We start from the raw sequence: 21755 nt of genomic DNA, 5'->3' as shown, positions 1-21755 counted from the left end.
AGGAAAAAATAAACTTAACTTTTTTTTCACAAACATTTTACTTCAAAACCATTTTTTTATTTTCTCAAGTGTAAAAAGAGAAAATGAACCACAAAATTTTTTTTGTGCAATTTCTCCCGAATACGCCAATACCCGGTATGTGGGGCTAAACCACTGTTTGAGCACACGGCAGAGCTCAGAACGGAAGGAGTGCCGTTTGACTTTTTCAATGCAGAATTGGCTGGAATTGAGATCGGATGCCATGTCGCATTTGGAGAGCCCCTGATGTACCTAAACAGTGGAAACCCCCCACTAGTGACCCCATTTTGGAAACTAGACCCCCCAAGGGACTTAACTAGATGTGTGGTGAGCACTTTGAACCCCCAAGTGTTTCACTAAAGTTTATAATGTAGAGCCGTGAAAATAAAAATAATTTTTTTCCACAAAAATGATCTTTTAGCACCCAATTTTTATTTTCACAAGGGTAACAGGATAAATTGGACCCTAAGAGTTGTCCAATTTGTCCTGAGTACGCTGGTACCCCATATGTGGGAGAAAACTACTGTTTGGGCACACGGTGGGGCTCGGAAGGGAAGTAGTGACGTTCTGAAATGCAGACTTTGATGGAATGGTCTGCGGGCGTCATATTGCATTTACAGAGCCCCTGATGTACCTAAACAGTGGAAACCCCCAATTCTAATTCCAACCCTAACCCCAACACACCCCTAACCCTAATCTCAGCCCTAACCACAAACCTAACACCAACACACCCATAACCTTAATCCTAACCCTAGCCCTAACCCTAACAGGCAGCAATCAGCTGTGCCAGGCAGCGATCTAGTCACACAGTAACGCTTCACCTCTGATCATCTGTCAGTGTTAGATCAGAGGAGAAGCCGCGTTACAATGAGTGAGATCGCCTGGAAACAAGCAGCTTTCCCAGTGATCACTCCCATTGGCTGCTGTGACGCTGACGTCATCAGGACCTGAACCAATCAGGTCTCGATGACGTCGGAGGTCCCAGCATGCATTGTGCACCGGGATCCCCGCGTTGTAAGGTATGTGGGGGTCCCGGGGGGCACAAAACCGCCGACAGATAAACGTCGGCGCTGCACAAAGCCCAGCAAGCGCCAACGTATATCTACAGTGGGCGGTCGGGGAGAGGTTAATCTATCCGCAGTGGAGAGGCGACATGGTTTTATTCTGCTCTGCAACCACTATAACATCTTGTGTCCAGTTCAATGTGAAAAATGTAGGGAAAGGGCCCCTTTAAAATGTAGGGAAAGGACCCCTTTAAACTGTAGGTTTGAGCCCTGTGTATATAGTATTTGCTGACAAAAGTTGCCCACATATGCTTTTAAAGGGAACCTGTCCTGTTAAGTGATTTGACCTGTAGGCAGGATGTTATGGAGCGGGGGGGGGGGGGGGGGAGCTGATAAGATTGAAGACATTTTGGTGGGAAAAGTCGTCTTTATAACTTGCATTTGATTAATTGAAAAATCCCTCCTGTTTGTATACATAAGTCCAGTGGGTGGTCCTAGATGGTGATTGACAGTCTTCCCTGTATCTGTTTGATGGCGGGCAATCCCTTGTAGGGGCAACCCATGGACTCGCACGTATACAAACTGCGGGGATTTAAATGAATTTATTAGTTATGCTGAACCTTTTCTAACAAACCTATGTACAGTGCCTACAAGTAGTATTCAACCCCCTGCAGATTTAGCAGGTTTACACATTCGGAATTAACTTGGCATTGTGACATTTGGACTGTAGATCAGCCTGGAAGTGTGAAATGCACTGCAGCAAAAAAGAATGTTATTTCTTTGTTTAATTTTTTTTTTAAATTGTGAAAAGTTTATTCAGAGGGTCATTTATTATTCAACCCCTCAAACCACCAGAATTCTGTTTGGTTCCCCTAAAGTATTAAGAAGTATTTCAGGCACAAAGAACAATGAGCTTCACATGTTTGGATTAATTATCTCTTTTTCCAGCCTTTTCTGACTATTTAAGACCCTCCCCAAACTTGTGAACAGCATTCATACATAGTCAACATGGGAAAGACATAGGAGCATTCCAAGGCCATCAGAGACAAGATCGTGGAGGGTCACAAGGCTGGCAAGGGGTACAAAACCCTTTCCAAGGAGTTGGGCCTACCTGTCTCCACTGTTGGGAGCATCATCCGGAAGTGGAAGGCTTATGGAACTACTGTTAGCCTTCCACGGCCTGGACAGCCTTTGAAAGTTTCCTCCCGTGCCGAGGCCAGGCTTGTCCGAAGAGTCAAGGCTAACCCAAGGACAACAAGGAAGGAGCTCCGGGAAGATCTCATGGCAGTGGGGACATTGGTTTCAGTCAATACCATAAGTAACGTACTCCACCGCAATGGTCTCCGTTCCAGACGAGCCCGTAAGGTACCTTTACTTTCAAAGCGTCATGTCAAGGCTCGTCTACAGTTTGCTCATGATCACTTGGAGGACTCTGAGACAGACTGGTTCAAGGTTCTCTGTTCTGATGAGACCAAGATCGAGATCTTTGGTGCCAACCACACACGTGACGTTTGTAGACTGGATGGCACTGCATACGACCCCAAGAATACCATCCCTACAGTCAAGCATGGTGGTGGCAGCATCATGCTGTGGGGCTGTTTCTCAGCCAAGGGGCCTGGCCATCTGGTCCGCATCCATGGGAAGATGGATAGCACGGCCTACCTGGAGATTTTGGCCAAGAACCTCCGCTCCTCCATCAAGGATCTTAAGATGGGTCGTCATTTCATCTTCCAACAAGACAACGACCCAAAGCACACAGCCAAGAAAACCAAGGCCTGGTTCAAGAGGCAAAAAATCAAGGTGTTGGAGTGGCCTAGTCAGTCTCCTGACCTTAACCCAATTGAAAACTTGTGGAAGGAGCTCAAGATTAAAGTCCACATGAGACACCCAAAGAACCTAGATAACTTGGAGAAGATCTGCATGGAGGAGTGGGCCAAGATAACTCCAGAGACCTGTGCCGGCCTGATCAGGTCTTATAAAAGACGATTATTAGCTGTAATTGCAAACAAGGGTTATTCCACAAAATATTAAACCTAGGGGTTGAATAATAATTGACCCACACTTGTTTGTTTAAAATTTATTAAAATTTAACTGAGCAACATAACTTTTTGGTTTGTAAGATTTATGCATCTGTTAATAAATCCTGCTCTTGTGTGAAGTTTGAAGGCTCTAACTTATTTGCATCTTATCAAACCTGCTAAATCTGCAGGGGGTTGAATACTACTTGTAGGCACTGTATCATTCTTGGGTGCTTTATACCGGACTGTGTACAGATCAGATGTTTACAGATCATATACAATGTGACAGTTTCCCTAGAATATTTCCATTGGCTTCCATTTGCCATACACATGCACAAGTGTCCTTGGCTGTATATACATCTATATGCTATTTATTTCAAGGTGTAGGATGGGGTTGTAGGCAGCACTTTTATTAGTGCCACCAAAAAAGTTTACTCTACTTTTCTTTTTTTGTTTGGGTCCATATGGTGCAGTCACCTCTGCTTTCTCCATCCTGACTGCCCTCCTGTTGGCCATATACTTCCTATGTTAAGAGTGGCAACAAATGAAGGTTCATAACCTTCAGCTGGTCTGGATCGGCTTATCACCTGATGTGTATTGTGTATTATGTTCTGGTGGGGGGTTGTTTCTCTAAAGGTACTGTCACACTAAGCGATATCGCTAGCCATATCACTAGCAATATCGCTATAACTTGTGACGTTATAGCGATATTGCTAGCGACATCGCTGTGTCTGATACTTACCTACGACCCGCTCCCCCGCTGGATATCGCTGATCGCGCGAGAACGTCCAGGACTGTTTCTCGTCGTCGGCTTCCTGTGGAAAGACTAGCGTGGAGCCGGGCGGGAGGACGCAGGATCACCTAGTGTGACAGGTAAGTAGCGACCCCTGTCCCCAGCGATTTTTCGCTTGTGAGATCTGCCTGTGTGGCAGCTCACTAGCGACCACTTAGCGATGTACCAGCGATCCTGACCGCATCATATCGCTGGTCGGGATCGCTGGTACATCGCTAAGTGTGACAGTACCTTAACTCTTGATCACTTCTATGGGCGTTACAGAAGTTGCCTGTCTTCGCAGTGGAGTAGGATGGAGTTTTTCTAGTTGCAGCTGGTAACGCTGGAAATGGGAATAACCCTTTTAAACTTCTTGGAAACTGCTTTTTAGGGCTCTGGCGTGCCTGATATCCCAGTGCTAAATTGTAGTGCAGTCGTCTCCAGTCCTCACTTGTGACCATTCAATTCCCATTAAAGAGCTATTCTACACACCTTTTGCCAGGAAGCGTTCCTCTGGATTGCTGCAAGGAGAGTAGCTGCTTTCCTAGGTAGAAATACCTAGACAAGTAACTGTCCAGGTAGCCTCACTGCCAATTCACTTCATGCAGGTAGCAACAGTTTTAATCAACTTTCTTTTTCATTGGTCCTCTGAACATGGAAGTCTGCAGTACCGCTAGAAAGCATTGTCCTAGCTCTGCTAGGAGGGCTAGACTGTATGGTGGTCTGTATACACAGTATAACATATACAATGAGATGTGTTCTCCCACCAGAAGGCTGCTGCATGTGCTGTGATGTACAGACGGATATGTCCTCCATGGGGTTTGTACTGTACGCCTCCATTAGTGTAGTAAATAGTAATACACGTGAAGATACACTGGAGCCTTGTGAATATTGTTAGCACATTTTGCTGAACATACTGTTAAACCACTGAGCTGTGCATGGCACTAATATGTGTAATATTGGCTGCTTTGTTTTCTCAAACATCTGCACTTGTGAAAGACACAGAATTTACTGAAAACGAAAACAGTTGCTCCATTATATCTGTTAAGAAAACATGACTCCTCATGTGCACTCACTCTGTCCCTCACTTTAAAGACTGCCTGTAACTTGTTTATAGTGGAGTTAAATTCTTTATAAAAATCCTTGCGCTCGCCTGATTCTACCGCTATTCCGTTCTTTGCTTTGAGTTGCTTCATTGCAGAGATTTTGATGGCCTGACTGTCCAGAGTGATCGGCAGTTAAGCTATAATTGATAGACTGGAAGGGGTGAAAGCCCACACCCCAGAGAAGTCTGAAGAAACGCCCAGTTTGTTTGCAAGCAGAAATCGCACATACTGCGCTCCAAAAGCAACAAGTGTGAATATCTCTACAAAGTAGCAGCGCAAAACAGAAGAGCGTGGCAGAATCTGAGGTCGGGGCATTTTACAAGACTCCTAACTCTGAGGAAGTGACTAGTCTGCTTTCAGGGTATGTGCACATGGTCAGTACTTGGCAGCACATGTCCGCTGTGTCCAAACCGCTGTCGGCTATTGAATGCAGGTGATTCCGCATGTGTTCACTGAACCGTGTGTAATCAGTGTCCAATACATTTTAACGGTGAGATTTACCTTGCGGAGACTCGCGTCTCTGAAAGATAGACATGCTGTGGTCTGGAAAGATGCGCTGCATGTCCGTCGCCACAGGTGAGCTGTGGGCATCTGGACGCATAGTGGGCATGTGATTTCTTGAAATCCCATCCACTAGCTGTAACATCTGGATGCCGCAGAGCAGATATACAGTGCATCTAACCCGCAGCGACTACTGACCGTGTGCAAGTACCCTTAACAGAAAACTGATCCCCATAAACTTTAAGAGAAAATGGATAATTGTGCCTGCTTAAAGGAGTTGTCCACTACTAGGACAACTCCATCTTGACCAAAATGTTGGGAAAACCTCCCCCATAAAATAAGCCTATACCCACCTCACGTGTCGGCGCTGTTCCCTCTGTGTCGACAGTTGTGGTCTTGGGGCTCTCATATGGTTGTGACTCAATCACCAGGCGAACGAGTTCTGGCACAAGAAAGGTGCCAGAAAGGATGGAGAGTTTAAGGTTTATTTTATCTCTGCCAAGCGGGCTATGAGAAGTTGTCCAAGTAGTGGAGAACTTCATGAAGTTTTTGAAAGCTGATGAGGAAATGAAGGCCGGAACATGGAGGTCAAACGGATGACGCATGAAACAAAAACAATCCGTTTTACTAGGCTGTAAAAATTTGTGAATGTAATCATTGGCTAATGTCTACAGAGCCCGCCGATCTCTACTTGTTTAGCCAACAGTCTATTGTGTATGGGTGTGCTGACCAATTGGTGGAAGGAGATGTTGATTGGCCATGTCCGATTTCACACTGATCATCGCTTTGTTCTCTGCTGGCATAGATCACTGGCAGCGTTTTCAGAACACAAACTCCTATGTAAAGGAGAGACGGCAAAGACTGCTGCTAGCTGAAACCTCGTTCATCCGATATCCATCCGTGTATGAGAGCCTTTAAAACCACAGAAAACCTCGAAGTGTTTTTGTTTTTCAGTCCTGATTAGAAGCTAAATCTTGAGCAAGTTATAAATGTTAAAATGAAATTGTGCATGTTTATCCCCCCCCCCCCAATATTCTGCAGAAAACTGATTTTTTTTTTTTTTTTTTTATAAAGGTTAAGAGAAGTTTCTGAAAAACTGAATAAATACAACTTAAGCAGGTGAGTCAGTGTATAGACTGAAGCCATGCAGGACCTTATTTCTAATTATGGCAAATGATTGAGTTGTCCCAAGTCGCAGGTATCGGAAGAGTAGGGTTCTCAAGGCAGAGCCCTGAGGGAGAGGGGGTGAGATGGGGTTGGTGAGGTATGAGATTTGGGAATGGTCAGAGGATGAGGAAACTGCTAGTTGGAGCACAGGCGCTTGCTGTTGAAGGACACAAACCTGGCGCGTTAGTTTAAAACTTATTACTATTTATTATAGCGCCATTTATTCCATGGTGCTTTACATATGAGGGGTATACATACAAGTACAGTAATCTTAGACAATAGAAGTCACGACTGGTACAGGATGAGAGGACCCTGCCTGCGAGGGCTCACAATCTACAGCGGGATGGGTGAGGATACAGTTGGCGAGGGTAGAGCTGGTCGTGCAGCGGTTTGGTGGATCGGTGGTTACTGCAGGTTGTAGGCTTATGTAACTTTCTCTCGAGATGACCCCTGCCAGATCATCTCATGCTGTCTGTATATTTCCACTCGGCCAACCTCCATACCGTGCACTGTTGGCTAGCGTCTACAACCAGGGTGTTGCCAGCCTTACTTGCATTCATTTTGTCAGGTTAGATCAATAAACTATTTTGTCAGTTTACAAGGATCAATCCTTGTGGAGAATCTTCATTTATAGCTGTGTTTAATTATATTGACCTGCTTTATTGCCTGCAGAGCGGTTGAACTCAGATCGCAGAACATTTGATGGTCTTTATTGCTAGATAAGACTGTCCTTTTTGTTTTTCTTGTCTGCATGAAACACAATGATCATAAAGCTCAAGTATAATCCATTTAATGCATTTTGACCTGTTTTCTGCACAGCCACCCGCCTCTGAATGTACTGGAACAGACGACTATAAAGCAATGTGTGGTTGGACCGAACCACGCTGCTTTCCTCCTGGAGGTACACTTGTAGCGCTGTATTCCCACCTCCTGATATGATTGACTGCAGCAGTCGTTTCTTTCTAATGACTTTTAATGATCCTCTGTTTCTCATTAGGATGGCAGAATCTGCAGAATTGGCTTTTTAGTCCAACCAGACAGACTAGAATTGAGTAAACCAGAAAACAATGATGGGTAAGACATTGTGTTTTTTTTTTTTTTTTTTTTTCCATCTGATCGGTGGCTGACAGCCTATCTGATGTACGTGTGCATACAGTAAGTGCGGCTAGTCAATGGCTGCAAGGATTTCAATGAATAAAATACAAGCGAAACTAAATATTTCCCCAGAAAGCTTAATATCAGCCTTTACAGCATCTACTGCTGCTGACAGATCAGACCAATGTCCTCCAATCTTCATAGAAAAGGCAGTGTAAAGGAGCGATAAAGCCAAAGAATAACTGAGGATGAGGGCACATGTCAGGCCTGTCTAGGCTACAGGTAGAAGCATTCTGAAGTCGCATTGTGCCATTATTCCCACGGCTTATGCCATCGCTGAATTGGGGGGGAACCCACTGATCTTAAAGCTGCAGGTTTTTGCTGGGTTCCAGTGTCTTGCTCAGAGTTGCTGTGGTTTTGGAATATAGTTGACTGCATGGCTTTAATGGTTGAAACATTTAACAATGGTCTGCTATCTCGATAACTGCTTAAATTCGGTATTCCCAGCTTAAAGTGGAACACCCTCCTGCACCCAAAAAAAACGTTCTTGCCTCATATTGGTATGATTCCAGCGATTGTCAGTGCTGGGTCTGCTGGTGCTTACATGACAAATCAGCGGTCACTTATTGCATGCAGGTCCCATTCTTCTTTTTTCTGGACGTCTTGAGTTTCGTCTAAGGGAAGCGCTGCAGCCTATTTTGGCTGCAGTGCCTGCTTGGCATAACAGTGTGACAGAGCACTAGGACTCTGCATGGACGTCGCTGGAATCGTTTGCGCAGAAGGTGATACAGCATGTAAGAATGGGTCGTCCAAGTGTTGGATAACGCCTTAAGTGGACATGTTGCACATTGCAACTCTTCTTAAAGCACATGATTTGGGTGATTGGCACATTGACTGTGAACTAAGCATTAAAGGACTCGCCTTTCTGCTTCCCCCACCGCCCCGCCACAAACATAAGCTGTACATGCTATGGTGTCAAAGCCAAGTGCTATAGCAATGATCTCAGAAAATACACAATTTCCCTTTTTAGTTGTATATATTTTTATTACTATACAAGCTCTATCACCATATTCCTTCTGACCTGAAGTATCCTTTGCCAGACCACCTTTCTTCACTACACAAGTGCTGTAAAAACAAAACCAAATGGCCAAGCAGGTAATTTCACCACCACCCCATTTTCTAACACAAAAAAATCTCCCATATGGCTGTCGACAAGGCTGGAAAGGGGGGGGAAAAAAGTGCAAAAAAACCCTTGGTATATGGTTTAAAGGGTTAATCAGTTTTGCAATGATTATGGATGGAGGATTGAGCGGTCTGCACAGGGCAGGGTCACTGCTGGTTTTGACTTTCTTTAATCTTAGAGGTAGCGTAAGCGTAACCCCTTTCTGACATCAGACGTACTATCCCGTCCATGGGACCCGGGCCCCTATGCCCATGGACGGGATAGTACGTCTAGCGAGATCAGCGGGGCCCACGTGGTGATCGCGGCCGGGTGTCAGCTGATTTTCACAGCTGACACACGGCACTGTCAGGGGCGGTCACGGACCGCCCCAACACGTTAACCCCTTGCACACCGCGATCAAACACGATCGTGGTGTACCGGGGGTTAAAGGGAAGCATCGGCAGGGAGGGGGCTCCCTCCGTGCTTCCCTGAGCCCCCCCCCCCCCCCACAGCAGCGCAGTGTGCAGCGCTGCTGCGGGGAGCTCTTTCCCTGCAGGTCCCCGGATCCAAGATGGCGACGGGGACCTTCAGGGGCCTGCAGGGAGCTGGCTTCCTCAGTGCCTGCAAGGAGGAAACCTGCACACTGCCTGTGACAGATCAGCGATCTGTCACAAGACAGTGATGTCCCCCCTGGGACAACCTAATAAAGTTTAAAAGAAAAAGTGTAAAAAAAATAATTTTAAAACGCTAAATAAATATTCCCCAATTCATTTTTTGGGGGAAAAAAAACCAAAACAAAAGTACACATTTTGTATTGCCGCGTCCGTACCGACCTGCCCTATAAAACTGTCCCATTAGTTAACCCCTTTAGCGAACCCCCTTAAAAAACAAAAATAAAAAGCGAAGCAAAAAATGATTTATCATACGCCGAACAAAGTGCATTAACGCGCGATCAAAAAGAAGCATATAAATATCCATGATACTGCTGAAAACGTCATCTTGTCCCACAAAAAACGAGCTGCCACGCAGCATCAGAGAAAAAATAAATGACAAATGAGGTATCGCTGTAACCGTACTGACCCGAAGAATAAAACCGCTTTATCAATTTTACTGCGTGCGGAACGGTGTAAACGCACCCCCCAAAAGAAATTCATGAAACGCTGTTTTTTGTTCATTCTGCGTCCCAAAAATCGGAATAAAAAGCGATCAAAAGATGTCACGTGCCTGAACATGATACCAATAAAAATGTCAACTCGTCCTGCAAGAAATAAGAGCTCACATGACTCGGTGGGTCAAAGTATGGAGAAATTATAGCTCTCAATATGTGGTAATGCAAAAACTGTTTGGGTTGGAGTTATAATTGGGGGGGTTCCAAATGCAACATGGAGTCTGATCTCAATTCAAGCCAATTCTACGTTGAAAGTCAAATGGTGCTCCTTCCCTTCCAAGCTCTGCCATGCGCCCAAACAGTGTTTTACCCCCACATATAGGGTATCTGCCTACTCAGGACAAATTGCAAAACAACTTTTGGGGTCCTATTTCTCCTGTTGCCCTTAGGAAAATAAATTGGGGGCAAAAATATCATTTTTGTGGGGGAAAAAAATGATTTTTTTTATTTTCACGCCCGGGCGTTATAAACTTCTGTGAAGCCCTTGGGGGTTCAAAGTGCTCACCACACATCTAGACAAGTTCCTTAGGGGGTCTAGTTTCCAAAATGGTGTCATTTGTGGGGGATTCTACTGTTTAGGTACATCAGGGGCTTTCCAAGCACGACATGGTGTCCGATCTCCATTCCAGCCAAAAAAGTCAAATGGCGCTGCTTTCCTTCCAAGCTCTGCCATGCGCCCAAATAGTCGTTTACACCCACATATGGGGTATCAGCGTACTCTGGACAAATTTCACTAACTTTTAGGGTCCTGTAACCCTTGTGAAAGTAAGAATTGATGGAGGAAAGATCATTTTTGTGGGAAAAAAATGATTTTATAATTGTATGGCTGTACGTTATAAACTTCTGTGAAGCCCTTGGGGGTTCAAAGTTCTCACCACATATCTAGATAAGTTTCTTGAGGGGGGGGGGGGGGTCTAGTTTCCAAAATGGGGTCACTTGTGGGGGGTTTCCACTGTTTAGGTACATCAGGGGCTCTCCAAACGTGACATGGCGTCCGGTCTGAATTCCAGCCAATTTTGCATTGAAAGTCAAACGGCGCTCCTTCCCTTCTGAACTCTGCCATGCGCCAAAACAGTGTCCCTTTTGGGTATTTTCTATCATATTGACCCCTCAAAGTGGCTTCAAATGTGATGTGGTCCTAAAAATAAAATGTTATTGTAAAAATGAGAAATCGCTGGTCAACTTTTAACCCTTATAACTTCCTAACAAAAAAAAATTTTGGTTCCAAAATTGTGCTGATGTAAAGTAAACATGTGGGAAATGTTAGTTATGTTTTTTGTGTGCCATATCTCTGATTTAAGGGCATAAAAATTCAAAGTTGGAAAATTGTGAAATTTTCGCCAATTTTCCGTTTTTTTTTTTTTTTTTTTTTTTTTTCACAAACGCAAGTTATATGAATGAAATTTTACCACTAACATGAAATACAATATGTCAGAAAAAACAATGTCAGAATCACCAGGATCCATGGAAGCGTTTCAGAGTTATTACCTCTTAAAGGGACAGTGGTCAGAATTGTAAAAATTGGCCCGGTCATGAACGTGCAAACCACCCTTGGGGGGGTAAAGGGGTTAAACCTGGATTGTTGCTTGGCTGAAGACCGGGAAAAGCCGCTTGGCGGATGTCTTTTCTGAGCTGTTCCCTATATTGGCCTGTTACTAGATCTTTCTAAAATGTTAGTAGAGACCCTCTAAGGGGAGACTATACTGTATGGTCCTACTGGAGCGTCGGTGCTTTAGTAGAGGCTCCTGCTGCTGACATTGACTCTCTCCTAAACAGTCTGGGCAGCAAAAACCAGCTGACAGTCTGAGAGCAGCATGATGTAGAGACAGACAATGATTCCAGAGAAGTCACCGAGCTGCTTACTGCAGTTTTGATAAAATCCATCTAATGACCGATCTGCAGCTGATCTTCAGACACTGCAATGTCTGTCCATTGATAAAGAAAACCTTTCGACAAATGTTTCATGTTTAAACTGGGCACCAAATGTAACGACTGCATCACTTTATTCCCCTCAGTTGCAGATATATTGGCAAATATTTGGCAGCTAACATGTTATTTCTGATAAATTCCACCTTGATTTAGCAAAATCTTTCACTGAGGCGTGTTTTTTTTTTTGTTTTCTTTTTCCCTGTAAAAGTTGTACAATCGTAGGCAGGCTGCAACATGGCAGGGAAAGAAACACCCCCCCCCCCCCCCCACCTTGGGTTTCTCAGTGTGCCGGATGTAATGATACAGCTCTGATCTCCTGGTATAACCTTCACGATTAGAAATTGCTGGGAGATTAGTGCACAAAAGACTTGTACATTTTGGATATGTGGCAGCACAGCTGAGATTTGTGGTGTCACATTACAAACCACTGTATCTGCTCATAGCACTGTTGGCTGGGCTGTACTGCATCTCCCCTACACTGCCTGTCCATACATGAGTCACATTTGCATAAGTTCTGGTAAAAACAACTTTAAAGCACCGCTGACGAAAGTCTGATTATGAACACTGCTCTGGACACTCAGTGTGTGGGGAAAGGGTATTATAGTAGAACTGACTATGCTATGAGAGGAGCAGATATACAACAGTCTTGGTGATTTACTTGTGTAATGACTCACAATAGTATCTTCTCAGAATAAAGGAAGTCTTTTGATACACAAGTATGAAACGTACAACAGTGACCTAAACACTCGTACAAGACAGTATGCACATGGCCATGTAGCTCGCTCTCAGGCATTGCAATCTGTCATGACTTCTGAGAAGCCAAATCCTACTTACATTGCTGGAAATGTGCAAAAAAAAAGTGAATCTTTGCAAATATTACACTGTGTACTTCTGTTAAAGCTTAATGAGCCAACCATACTTTGTGCACCTGAGAATCTGTGTGGTCACTGTATTGCAGTGTTTTATGATGTGCCCACATAGGGTGTAATCCTCCCAGCAAGATCCCAAGGGTGTTGCTTAGGCTGGTTTCTTGCCAGACCAAGTCCTGGAGCATTTATTTGTACCTGGGGTTCCAGGCTTCTTGACGTCCCAGCTTGTGGTGCTTTCTTTACTTTTTTGACTGATGTGCCTTTTTTTTTTTTTTTTTTTTTTTATTTTTTTTTATTTTCAGTTCAAAGTTGAACAGTGGCTCAGGGGCAGGAAGGACATCCAGGCCAGGCAGGACTAGTGATTCTCCCTGGTTTTTGTCTGGTTCTGAGACTCTGGGCAGACTGGCAGGCAACACCCTTGGGTAAGTTGTAATAGGGTTAAGGCTGAAAATCTTTTTTTTTTTTTTTTTTTTTTTTTCTTCATGAAAGTTACATATGTATTTTCAATGTGCGTAGGAGAAACTGCAACCAATGAGGATGAATACATCTTTTCCCAAGTGTGCCACACTTGTGGCCTGTCTTAATGTAGCTCAGGTGATTTTATAGACATATTGCTAAATGAATATTTGAGCATTCAGTCTTGAGTATTATTCATTGTTGCAGGCCGTAGGGTAATGTGACCGTTTGCTTTATGTGAATTCATGTAGACCGACGCTTTACATTTAGATTGTTACATAAGATTAATATCAATGTGTTCTTTGCCTGTATTTTTTTTTTTTTGTCTACTCTAGCAGTCGCTGGAGCTCTGGTGTAGGTGGAAGTGGTGGTGGATCCTCTGGTCGGTCTTCCGCAGGTGCTCGAGATTCTCGTAGACAGACTCGGGTCATTCGTACTGGAAGGGACAGGGGCTCTGGGCTTCTGGGAAGTCAGCCACAACCAGTGATTCCAGCGTCGGTGATACCTGAAGAGCTTATATCACAGGTATTTTTAATGAATAATGTCCATCTCCTTTATCGTTATTTAACTTTTTTGGCAGTATTTAAATAGCAGCCTGTAGAGTTGGTGTGAGACTGGCTTCTGTGGTTCGATTAATCATCCACGTCAGTAATTTGTCCGTTAGGCTTGATCTCTGAACCGCCTCTTATCTGACATCAACACAGAAGCTGGGGATGATTAAATGGCATGGTGCTAGGTCGTTATTGCTGTGGGATAGGCATGCGATGTTGTACCAGTATGGCTAATCAAGTGCTGCAGATGCCTTCAGGTAAGAGTCAGTTCTCGGGGCTCCCGTCAAAGCGACCACAGACTGACTGTTGATGGGCTGAGTCCTGTGACTCTCTTACATGAACTCTAGATGCAGTGTATTTTATTAGCTTAATGCATGTAATTTTAAAAAGAAAAAGGGGGGAAAAAAAACTAGCACAGGGTCTGGCCTCCACCTTCTAACTCTTCCTGGCAAGTAAGATTGCTTCACAAGTGCCTATGGGTGTATTTAGTAGGAAAAAAAATGCTGGCAATGCAATGAAAAGCTCAATAGGATATTATGAGGGTTGGCGAGAACAATTAAGTGTGTATAGGTCCTTACCTGATGGGTCTGTGTAACACTCAACCGCTGTAGAAGCACAACACCACCATGGTTACTTACCAGTAGCCGGTTTTTCCGGAACCCATGACAGCACACCTGATAGGGATCCGCCCTGCCAGGACAGGAACGTACTGAAATATTAGGGGTGGCACCTCTCCCCCCGCTTCAGTTGGTTGCAGAGCATTGAGAGGACTTCCCGGTTAGTTACTTGTTTATCCAACACCACATCACACAAATACACTCTACTAACGTGCACACCCATATGGTGAAAAAGGGGGGGGGGGATTATACGGGTGCTGTCATGGGTTCCAGAAAAACCGGCTACCAGTAAGTAACCATGGTGGTTTTCCCTTCACCCATGACGGCACACCTGAGAGATTTTTGGAGACTTCGAACACCTTAGGGAGGGACCACCGCTTGCAGCACCCTTCTACCAAAGGTTAAGTCAGCAGAGGAGGATAGATTTAATCTATAGTGCTTAAAAAAGGTTGAGGCCCATGTAGCGTCCTTACAGATTCGCTCAATCGATACCTCTGCCTTTTCAGCCCAGGAGGTCGCCACGTTTCTGGTGGAATGAGCCTTGATGCCGTCAGGGATCGGAACACTGCTAGCTGAGTAGGCTACACTAATGGCCTCCCTAATCCATCTGGCAATAGTCCCTTTTGATACTCCATAGCCCTTCCTGGCACCCTGAAAGGCTACAAATAGGGACTGGGACCTCCTCCACTGGCTGGTCACTGATACGTACTCTAAGAGGGCTCTTTTAACATCTAGTTTATGGAATTTCTCCTCTCCTGAGTTTTTTTGGATTCTCACAGAAGGAGGTGAGGACAATTTCCTGACTACGATGGAAATCTGATACCACTTTCGGTAAATAACCAGGGTCTGGTTTTAGGACAACCCTGTCCTGGTACACATGGGTATAAGGCGGATTAACTGAGAGGGCCTGCAAGTCACTTACTTTACGGGCCGATGTAAGGGCCACTAAAATAATGGTCTTTAGGGTGAGATTTTACTGGTGGTAGTTGCACCGGTTCAAATGGCTCTTTCGTGAGAGCTTCTAACACAAGTTTTAAATCCCAGGGAGCTATTTTTGGTAATGGGATTGGTTTAGACCTCTGGCAGGATTTAATGAATTTGGCCACCCATCTGTTTGCTGCTATGTTGCAGTTATATATAATGCGCCTAGTGCTGAAACCTGTACTTTAAGTTTATTTACTGCTAGGCCTAGTTGTAGCCCTGCCTTGTAAGAACTCTAAGATGGCCTTGATCGGGGGTTCTTGGTCCAATGGCTTCCCTAGGGACTGCAGAAACTTATTCCATGTTCTACCGTATGTTAGTTGTTACTAGCTTTCTACTTTTCATCAGCGTAGCCACCAACCCAGGGGAGAACCCACTGTTTTTTAAAAGTGACCTCTCAAATTCCATGCCGTCAGATGGAACCCCTTGACTTTTGTGTGGAATACCGGACCCTGAGCTAGCAGGTCTGGAATCTCTGGTAGTACCCATGGATCTGAGAGGGACATCATCTGCAGTAGTGAGAACCAGGGCCTTTTTGGCCAGAACGGGGCTATTAGGATCACCCTGGCCTGATCTTCTCTTATTTTCTTCACCACTGCTGGGATTAGAGCTACTGGAGGAAAGGCATACCCAGTTTGAAATCCCATAGAATTTGCAATGCGTCCACCGCCCATGGCTCTTCTTTTGGGTTTAGTGAACAGAATCTCTTTACCTGCCTGTTGCTTTTGTTGGTAAAGAGGTCTATTACTAGCTCTCCCCAGAGTTGTACTATTTTCTGTAACAGTGATTTAGGGCCCATTCTCCTTGCCTTAATGTGTTGCAGCTTAGGAATCGGCTTGTATGTTCTCTACCCCTCTGATGTGTAGGGCCGTTAGAGAGAGTAGGTGTCGTTCTGCTCTGAAATTTTGTTATCGTTCATTAAGGAGTGTGACCTTGTCCCCCCCCCCCGGTGGTTGATATATGCCACTGTCACTTTGTTGTCCGACATGATCCAGACATTGTGGCCTTCTAGGCTGGGAATAAACTTTAAGACCTTGTTTACTGCCTGTAGTTCTCTTAGGTTGAAGGATGCGTTTTGTTCTTGGTGTTCCAAGGGTCCCTGGTCTGCCTGTCCCCTCAGGTGCGCTCCCCCACCCCGAGGAACTTGCATCCATCAGGATCACATTGGACACTGGTCTGTGCCACAACGTTCCTGCTACTAGGTTTGCCCTGTCTAACCACCATCTGAGAGCGTTTTTGACTTTTAAGGAAAGCTCCAGCCTTCCTTCCAAACGCCCTCTTAGCGATTTCTTTGCTGATAGGATTTCTGTCTGCAGTTGACGGGTATGAAATTGTGCCTATCTGACCGCTGGAATACTAGGTAAGGACATCGCCCCTCTCCGGGTCATGTGAGGCTGGTCTATGGCTGTCAAGGTCATATTCCTCACTTTTTCCTCTTTGGCCTCTGGTAAAAGACAAATTTGTTCCGAGTCCAGTATGAATCCTAAAAATATTTGCCTTTTTAGGGGTTGTAGTCTTGACTTTATGATGTTCACCATCCAGCCTAGTTTCTGTAGGGTATCTGTTACCCTTTCTACTTGTTCTGCGCAGTGATGTTCTGAGTTGCCCACTATTAGAAAATCGTCTAAGTAGAGTATTATAATCGTGTTGTGGATTCGGAGGAAGGCTGTCATCTCTGCTACGACCATCGTAAACACCCTCGGGGCTATGGATGTGCCGAATGGAAGGGCTCTGAATTGAAAATGCCTGAGGTTGCCCTGGATGTAGAGGGCTACCCTTAAGTATTTTTGGTACTCTGGATGGATCGGGATGTGGTAGTAGTAGGCATCCTTTAGGTCAACTACGGCCATAAAACAATTGTGGTGTAAAAGCTTTATGGCCGAAGTCACTGACTCCATTTTGAAGGTCTGGTTTTCTATCCATTGATTGAGGCCTCTGAGGTTTATAATCGTCCTGAATGAATGGTCTGGCTTTTTTATTAGGAAGAGGGGTGAGCAGAAACCCCTTCTCTCCTGTTCGCTTGGAACTTCGGTCAGAACGTGTTTGTCCAGCAGACTTAGGATTTCTGCCTCTAGGGCCAACTGCTCTTCTATCCCATTCCTGACGGGGGTCACCACAAACGATGCTCTTTGCCGTTGAAGAAACAGAAATTTGAGGTCTGTTTTTATGATGTTTAGAATCCAGGTATTGGAAGACATACTTTCCCAGGCTTGATAAAAGAGAATCAGTACCCCCCCCCCCCACTGGGATATCTACATCATTGTGGGGATTTCTTTGCGAGTGAAGCGGCTTCGCCAAACATGAAACCAGACTTTCTTTTGTCCTCCCATCTTTTCCGATCCCCCGGAGGATGGCCTCTGTTGAATTTTCCCCTCCGAAAGGGCGGTCTTCTTTGATCTCCAGGAAACCTAGGGAAGCCCTTCTTTCGATCACCCGCTTATTCAAGGATGTCGTCCAAATTTTTCCCGAACAGAAATTGTCCATCACACAGAAGAGAGCACAATTTAGCTTTTGACTGTAGCTCTCAAGGACAGCCTTTAACCCCTTCCTGCCATCCGACGTACTATCCCGTCCACGGTACCCGGGCCCGTATGACCGGGGACGGGATAGTACGTCGGTGCGATCAGCGGTGCCCACGTGGTGAGCGCCGCTGATCGCGGCCGGGTGTCAGCTGATTATCACAGCTGACACCCGGCACAATGTGTCAGGGGAGGTCACGGACCGCCCCCCCGACTCGTTAACCCCTTGCACACCGTGATCAAACACGATCGCGGTGTACCAGGGGTTAAAGGGAAGCATCGGCAGGGAGGGGGCTCCCTCCGTGCTTCCCTGAGCCCCCCACGGCAGTGCAATGTGCAGCGCTGCTGCGGGGGACTCCCTTCCTTCCTCCAGGCCCGCGAATCCAAGATGGTGACGGGGGCCTTCGGAAGCTGGCTTCCTCAGTGCCTGCAAAGCGCAGGCATGAGGAAGCCTTCTGCAGTGCCTGTGTCAGATCGCTGATCTGTCAGTGATCTGTGATGTGACAGATCAGCGATGTCCCACCTGGGACTATTTAATAAAGTAAAAAAAAAAATAAAAGTGTAAAAATAATAATCGCCAAATAAATTAGAAAAAAAAAAAAAAATATTCCCCCAATAAATCCATTTTTTGGAAATAATAAAAAAAAACAAAAGTACACATATTGGGTATCGCCGCGTCCGTAACGACCCGCCCTATAAAACTGTCCCATTAGTTAACCCCTTTAGCGAACCCCTTAAAAAATAAAAATAAAAAACGAAGCAAAAAATAATAATTTATTATCATACCGCCAAACAAAAAGTGTAATAACGCGCGATCAAAAAGACGCATATAAATATCCATGGTACCGCTGAAAACGTCATCTTGTCCCGCAAAAAATGAGCCGCCACACAGCATCATCAGCGAAAAAATAGTTATAGCTCGCTGAATAAAGCGATGCAAAAATAATTATTTTTTTTATATAAAATAGTTTTCATTGCATAAAACCGACAAACATAAACGACCTAAATGAGGTATCGCTGTAACCGTACTGACCCGAAGAATAAAACCGCTTTATCAATTTTACCGCACGTGGAACGGTGTAAACGCACCCCCCCCCCCCCCCCCAAAAGAAATTCATGAAACGCTGGTTTTTGTTCATTCTGCGTCCCAAAAATCGGAGTAAAAAGCGATCAAAAAATTTCACGTGCCCGAAAATGGTACCAATAAAAACGTCAATTTGTCCCGCAAAAAATAAGACCTCACATGACTCGGTGGGTCAAAATACGGAAAAATTATAGCTCTCAATATGTGGTGATGCAAAAACTATTTTTACAATAAAAAGCGTCTTTTAGCGTGCGACAGCCGCCAAACATAAAAACCGCCATAGATAGTAAATCAAACCCCCCGTTATCACCCCCTTAGTTAGGGAAAAATAATAAAATTAAAAAAATGTATTTCCATTTTTCCGTTAGGGCTAGGGGTGTGTTGGGGTAGGGTTAGGTTAGGGTTAGGGGCGTGTTGGGGTTCGGGTTGGAGTTAGAATTGGGGGTTTCCACTGTTTGGGCACATCAGGGGCTCTCCAAATGCAACATGGCGTCTGATCTCAATTCCAGCCAATTCTGAGTTGAAAAAGTCAAATGGTGCTCCTTCCCTTCCAAGCTCTGCTATGCGCCCAAACAGTGTTTTACCCCCACATGTAGGGTATCAGCCTACTCAGGACAAATTGCAAAACAATTTTTGGGGTCCAATTTCTCCTGTTACCCTTAGGAAAATAAAAAATTGGGGGCAAAAATATCATTTTTGTGGAAAAAAATGATTTTTTTTTATTTTCACGTCCGAGTGTTAAACTTCTGTGAAGCACTTGGGGGTTCAAAGTGCTCACCACACATCTAGATAAGTTCCTTGGGGGGTCTAGTATACAAAATGGTGTCATTTGTGGGGGGTTTCCACTGTTTAGGTACATTAGGGGCTCTCCAAAGGCAACATGACACCTGCAGACCATTCCATCAAAGTCTGCATTCCAAAACGTCACTACTTCCCTTCCGAGCCCCGACGTGTGCCCATACAGTAGTTTTCTCCCACATATGGGGTGTCAGCGTACTCGGGACAAATTGGACAACAACTTTTGGGATCCAATTTCTCCTGGTACCCTTGGGAAAATAAAAAAATGGTGATTAAAAGATCATGTTTGTGGAAAAAATAGGAATTTTTTATTTTCACGCCCGGGTGTTATAAACTTCTGTGAAGCACTGGGGGGGTCAAAGTGCTCACCACACATCTAGATAAGTTCCTTAGGGGGTCTAGTTTCCAAAATGGTGTCATTTGTGGGGGGGTTCCACTGTTTTGGTACATCAGGAGTTTTCCAAACGCGACATGGTGTCCGATCTCAATTCCAGCCCAAAACGTCAAATGGCGCTGCTTCCCTTCCGAGCTCTGCCATGTGCCCAAATAGTGGTTTACCCCCACATGTGGGGTATCAGCGTCCTCAGGATAAATTGCACAATAACTTTTAGGGTCCTGTTACCCTTGGGAAAATAAAAATTGGGGTGAAAAGATCATTTTTGTGGAAAAAATGATTTTTTAATTGTACCGCTGTACGTTATAAACTTCTGTAAAGCCCTTGTGGGTTCAAAGTTCTCGCCACATATCTAGATAAGTTCCTTGGGGGGTCTAGTTTCCAAAATGGGGTCACTTGTAGGGGGTTTCCACTGTTTAGGTACATCAGGGACTCTCCAAACGTGACATGGCGTCCAATCTGAATTCCAGCCAATTTTGCATTGAAAAAGTCAAACGGCGCTCCTTCCATTCTGAGCTCTGCCATGCGCCGAAACAGTCGTTCCCCCCCCCCCCCCCCCCACATATCAGGTATCTGCGTACTCAGGACAAATTGCACAATAACTTTTGCAGTTCAATTTCTCCTGTTACCCTTGGTAAAATAAAAAAAATTGAACCTGAAGTATTTTTTTTATGAAAAAAAGTTAGATGTTCATTTTTTTTTTTAAATATTCAAAAAAATTCCTGTGACGCACCTAAAGGGTTAATAAACTTCTTGAATGTGGTTTTGAGCACCTTAAGGGGTGCAGTTTTTAGAATGGTGTCACTTTTGGGTATTTTCTATCATATAGACCCCTCAAAGTGGCTTCAAATTTGATGTGGTCCTAAAAATAAAATGGTGTTGTAAAAATGAGAAATCGCTGGTCAACTTTTAACCCTTATAACTTCCTAACAAAAAAAAATTTTGGTTCCAAAATTGTGCTGATGTAAAGTAAACATGTGGGAAATGTTAGTTATCAAGTTTTTTGTGTGCCGTATCTCTGTGATTTAAGGGCATAAAAATTCAAAGTTGGAAAATCGCGAAATTTTCAAAATTTTCGCCAAATTTCCGTTTTTCTCACAAACGCAAGTTATTTGAATGAAATTTTACCACTAACATGAAGTACAATATGTCACGAGAAAACAATGTCAGAATCACCGGGATCCATGGAAGCGTTCCAGAGTTATGACCTCATAAAGGTACAGTGGTCAGAATTGTAAAAATTGGCCCGGTCATGAACGTGCAAACCACCCTTGGGGGTGAAGGGGTTAAGCCATAATGCATGCCTTGCGGCGTTTGATAATCCCGCTGCCCTTGCCGTCAGTCTCATGGAATCGGCAGAAGTGTTGGCCAAGAAAGCGGCTGCTCCATGTAGAAGATACATGTCTCCCAAAATTTTTTCCCTTGAAACTTTAGATGTGAATTTTTTTTCTTCCAGCTGCTGTAGCCAGATCATTAAGGATCGAGCTGTGCAGGTGCCGGCTATTGCCGGTTTCAGTCCCCCTGCCTCTGCTTCCCATGTATGTCT

General features: G+C 44.6%; 1 protein-coding gene across 10 annotated transcripts in view; it reads left to right on the top strand.

The window, feature by feature from the left end:
• Positions 1–21755, top strand: part of UBR5 (ubiquitin protein ligase E3 component n-recognin 5) — a 168082-nt gene that overhangs the window by 17944 nt on the left and 128383 nt on the right. For all 10 annotated transcript variants that reach the window (XM_073590088.1, XM_073590087.1, XM_073590084.1 and 7 more), the window contains exons 2-6: positions 6494–6538; positions 7406–7487; positions 7584–7660; positions 13112–13231; positions 13601–13790. In XM_073590088.1, coding sequence (XP_073446189.1) covers positions 6494–6538; positions 7406–7487; positions 7584–7660; positions 13112–13231; positions 13601–13790 — 514 coding nt within the window. The remainder of the gene's footprint in view (positions 1–6493; positions 6539–7405; positions 7488–7583; positions 7661–13111; positions 13232–13600; positions 13791–21755) is intronic.

Source organism: Dendrobates tinctorius, unplaced genomic scaffold (genome assembly GCF_039654945.1).
Source record: "Dendrobates tinctorius isolate UK_male_01 unplaced genomic scaffold, ASM3965494v1 ptg000116l, whole genome shotgun sequence".
Taxonomy (NCBI): Eukaryota; Metazoa; Chordata; class Amphibia; order Anura; family Dendrobatidae; genus Dendrobates; species Dendrobates tinctorius.
Note: the sequence above shows the minus strand (reverse complement) of the source record. Positions and strands in the feature narration are given on the sequence as shown.